Source organism: Coturnix japonica, chromosome 3, assembly GCF_001577835.2.
Source record: "Coturnix japonica isolate 7356 chromosome 3, Coturnix japonica 2.1, whole genome shotgun sequence".
Taxonomy (NCBI): Eukaryota; Metazoa; Chordata; class Aves; order Galliformes; family Phasianidae; genus Coturnix; species Coturnix japonica.
Genome location: NC_029518.1, coordinates 60989495 through 60992449, shown reverse-complemented (window position 1 = coordinate 60992449; position 2955 = coordinate 60989495). Strand labels below are relative to the sequence as shown.

Below are 2955 nucleotides of genomic sequence, written 5' to 3'. Positions count from 1 at the left end.
TACAATGTTCATTTTTTAAAAATTTTAGATTTATCAAGTGAGGTGCTTGGTTTGTTGCCTAGTTTGGTAGGTAGCCATGGTGTACTTAAAAGGTGCTTTAACTTCCTTCTCTTGGCATTGTGTTTACACTTCCAAGTACTTGCAAGACCTAGTAAGAGCTTTCAGAAGTGAATGACTCTTTCTACTTTAAATTGAATTGATAGGACCCTTAGTAAGGGGCAACAGGGTTTGTACTTTGATGAAAGCATTTGCGCAGCATTGGAATTGGTCTCTGCCATTCCTAAGTAGAATTAGTAGATGAGTAGAAGAGCAAAGAATACAAAAGAAAAGCTAATTTTTAGAGTATCAGTAAGTCCAAACATATTCAAGGTGTCTTTAAAACTAGTTTCTTTTCCTCCTTTTCTCTTCAGATGACCTGTAGCCTTTCTTTGTATGACCTATAAGCCATGCTTGGTTGTCATAGCACTCTCAATGTAAGCACCAAAATAAGGCTTGAATGACTTGTCACAGAGTACAAATGTAGTGATCTCTAAGGGTCTGCTTTCCTAGAGCTTATATTATACCAAGACAATTTGTGCAAGTTTCCTTGTCCATGTCTTGAGTATCAAGGAAAGAAAGCCGCTGTTTGACAGAGCATAAAAAGGCTTCAGATGTGCTTCTGAGAAAATAAAGGATGTGAAAGGGTAGAGCAGAAAAGGAATTAATACATAAGTTTAGTAACGGTAAGAATGCTGATAGTAATCATGAGAAGGTTGCGTGTTAACTTTGCTTTTGTTATTTCAACACTCTATGTCAAAAGCCATGTCTTTATTATGTAATAAAGCCATATTTATAAAAAAACACACACAACAAACTGTAACATTATTACAGTGTACCGGAGCAATAAGAAGGCTGCAAAAAGAGACTGTAAAACTTGCAATGCTTGCTCTGCAGAGTCCACTGACAGTTTAGAAGTGTTTTAATCTTTAGCTTTTAGAAGGTCACTATTAAGTTTAGAAAACAGAGGAAAAATGTTAGAAAATTTTGGCTGTTTGAGGACAGCTGTGTTTAGTGTTACTAAAGAAATTCTTTTGGAATTGTGTTAACGTACACAATACCTCTGGTTATATGTGGCTTTTAAAATTATTATTTTATGCAAGTCATCTGGCTTAATATAAACACAGCCAGGGACTGCTCAGTGATGTGCCTTGAAAACTGTTATATAGTTCACTAAAGGGCTAATGTCATTATATAGCTCTCTTTTTGTAGGTTATGGACTCTGAATCAAAGGGCAGCTTAATAGGAAGCTTTCTTCAGCCTCCAGCTAAAATGATTCCTGCACCCTTTGTTTGTGGAGAACCAAAGAAGTTGGCAGCTGCTGGTGAGAATGGACCTTCTATCTGCTATAACCAAGGTAAGCAAAAAAGTGATCTTTTATAATTGTTCCTTGTGAAATCTCTTGAGCAAAGTCTCCGTTTTGTTTTACCCAGTTCAATGACTTGCTGCAATTATCAGTCAGTAAGACAGGATGTATATGTGTCCAGAGGGAGTAGTCTCCCTGAAGTTGTACATCTGGAATGGAAACTGCTGCAAGTCTTCTAACATCCTTATAAACTTTGGCTTTGAAAATTGTTTAACTTAAAGATCGTCAGACTTCCTATAAAAGCAAAGGAGAAGACTTCAAACTCAACAGAAGCTGTTCATGATTTAAATCCAGGAAAAAAAAAAAAAAAAAAAAAAAGACATAATAGTATTCTAACTTGAAATTGGCTTCGTGCTGTGTTATTCATCTCTTTCTAGCTTTAAATCACTTGTAAGCTTTTTTGTATAGTATGATGTATTGGGAGAACTTGTGAATAAAATAGATTCTTAGGTAAGTTATCAGCATATTTGTCTATGTGAAACATGAATCCACTATGAATACCTCATGCACTTATCAGTGATTAATCTCTGGAGCTCATGGGACAAGTGCTTGGTGGTTTAAGTTGCCCAGATTGCTAAGCAAATCACAAGTTTACCAAACCTGGATTTATTTAATGTAAAACTTATCAATATTGCACAGACATAGTCAATTCATATGTCATAACTGTTCTTTATTTTGTGGCTTCCTCATGTGAAGAATACATGAATTCTTTAATAAATTTCTGTCATATGGAGTTTGGACTATTTGGATCAAGACGTTCAGCACAGTATCGTGCAGCTAAATGTTTTAATGAAGAAATGTTTGGTATCCTAACAGGAAGATGTAAGAAGTGGCTCCACTCCATTCTTCTGCTCTCTGGGACCCATTATTAATTTACTTATCTTAATTAAGCTATGTGAGGCTGCTTGGAGTTGTTCTGGATCTAGGAGTATTTGCCAACATTTTGACTGAAAATAACTTAATAGCTATGCTATTCTGTTCTTTATGCTCCACCTATGCTGTAAACATGTTTACTTTCTCCTAGGTACGTTCTGAATGTGTAATTGTATGGTTGGAGAATGTCATTCCTTTTAGAGCTGATCCTAGAAGGAAAAGCTAGGTAGTATTTTTCCATTTGAAGTGTTTTATAAAAATAGTATGAGGAACTGTTACAAGAGCTCAGTGTAACACATGCTTTTATTTCCTAGCTGTGATGTCAGCTCTGAGAACTCTTCAAGAAAAGATCCACTGTCTAGAGCTGGAGAGGTCATGTGCTGAGGAGAATCTGCACAGCCTTTCCGTAGCAGCTGCTCAGTATAAGAGGGCCTTAGAGCACAAGTCCTTCAGAAATGTCACAGCACATCACAGACTGATGCAACAGAGGAAAGGTATTTCTCTGAGTGATAAGGTGTAGCCACACCAACTCAAAGACTGCATAATCCAGGGAGTGTTTGTTTTGACAAACAGCAAATTAATTTAATGCAACTCCCCCCCCCTTCCTTCCTTCCTTCCTTCCTTCCTTCCTTCCTTCCTTCCTTCCTTCCTTCCTTCCTTCCTTCCTTCCTTCCTTCCTT

The 2955-nt window shown here is 36.9% G+C and overlaps 1 protein-coding gene across 1 annotated transcript in view; it reads left to right on the top strand.

The window, feature by feature from the left end:
- The first annotated feature begins 1010 nt into the window (after positions 1-1010).
- CEP57L1 (centrosomal protein 57 like 1) overlaps positions 1011-2955 on the top strand; it is a 10313-nt gene continuing 8368 nt past the window's right edge. The window contains 2 exon segments of the mRNA XM_032443222.1: positions 1011-1393; positions 2590-2769. Coding sequence (XP_032299113.1) covers positions 1252-1393; positions 2590-2769 — 322 coding nt within the window. The 5' untranslated portion in view covers positions 1011-1251.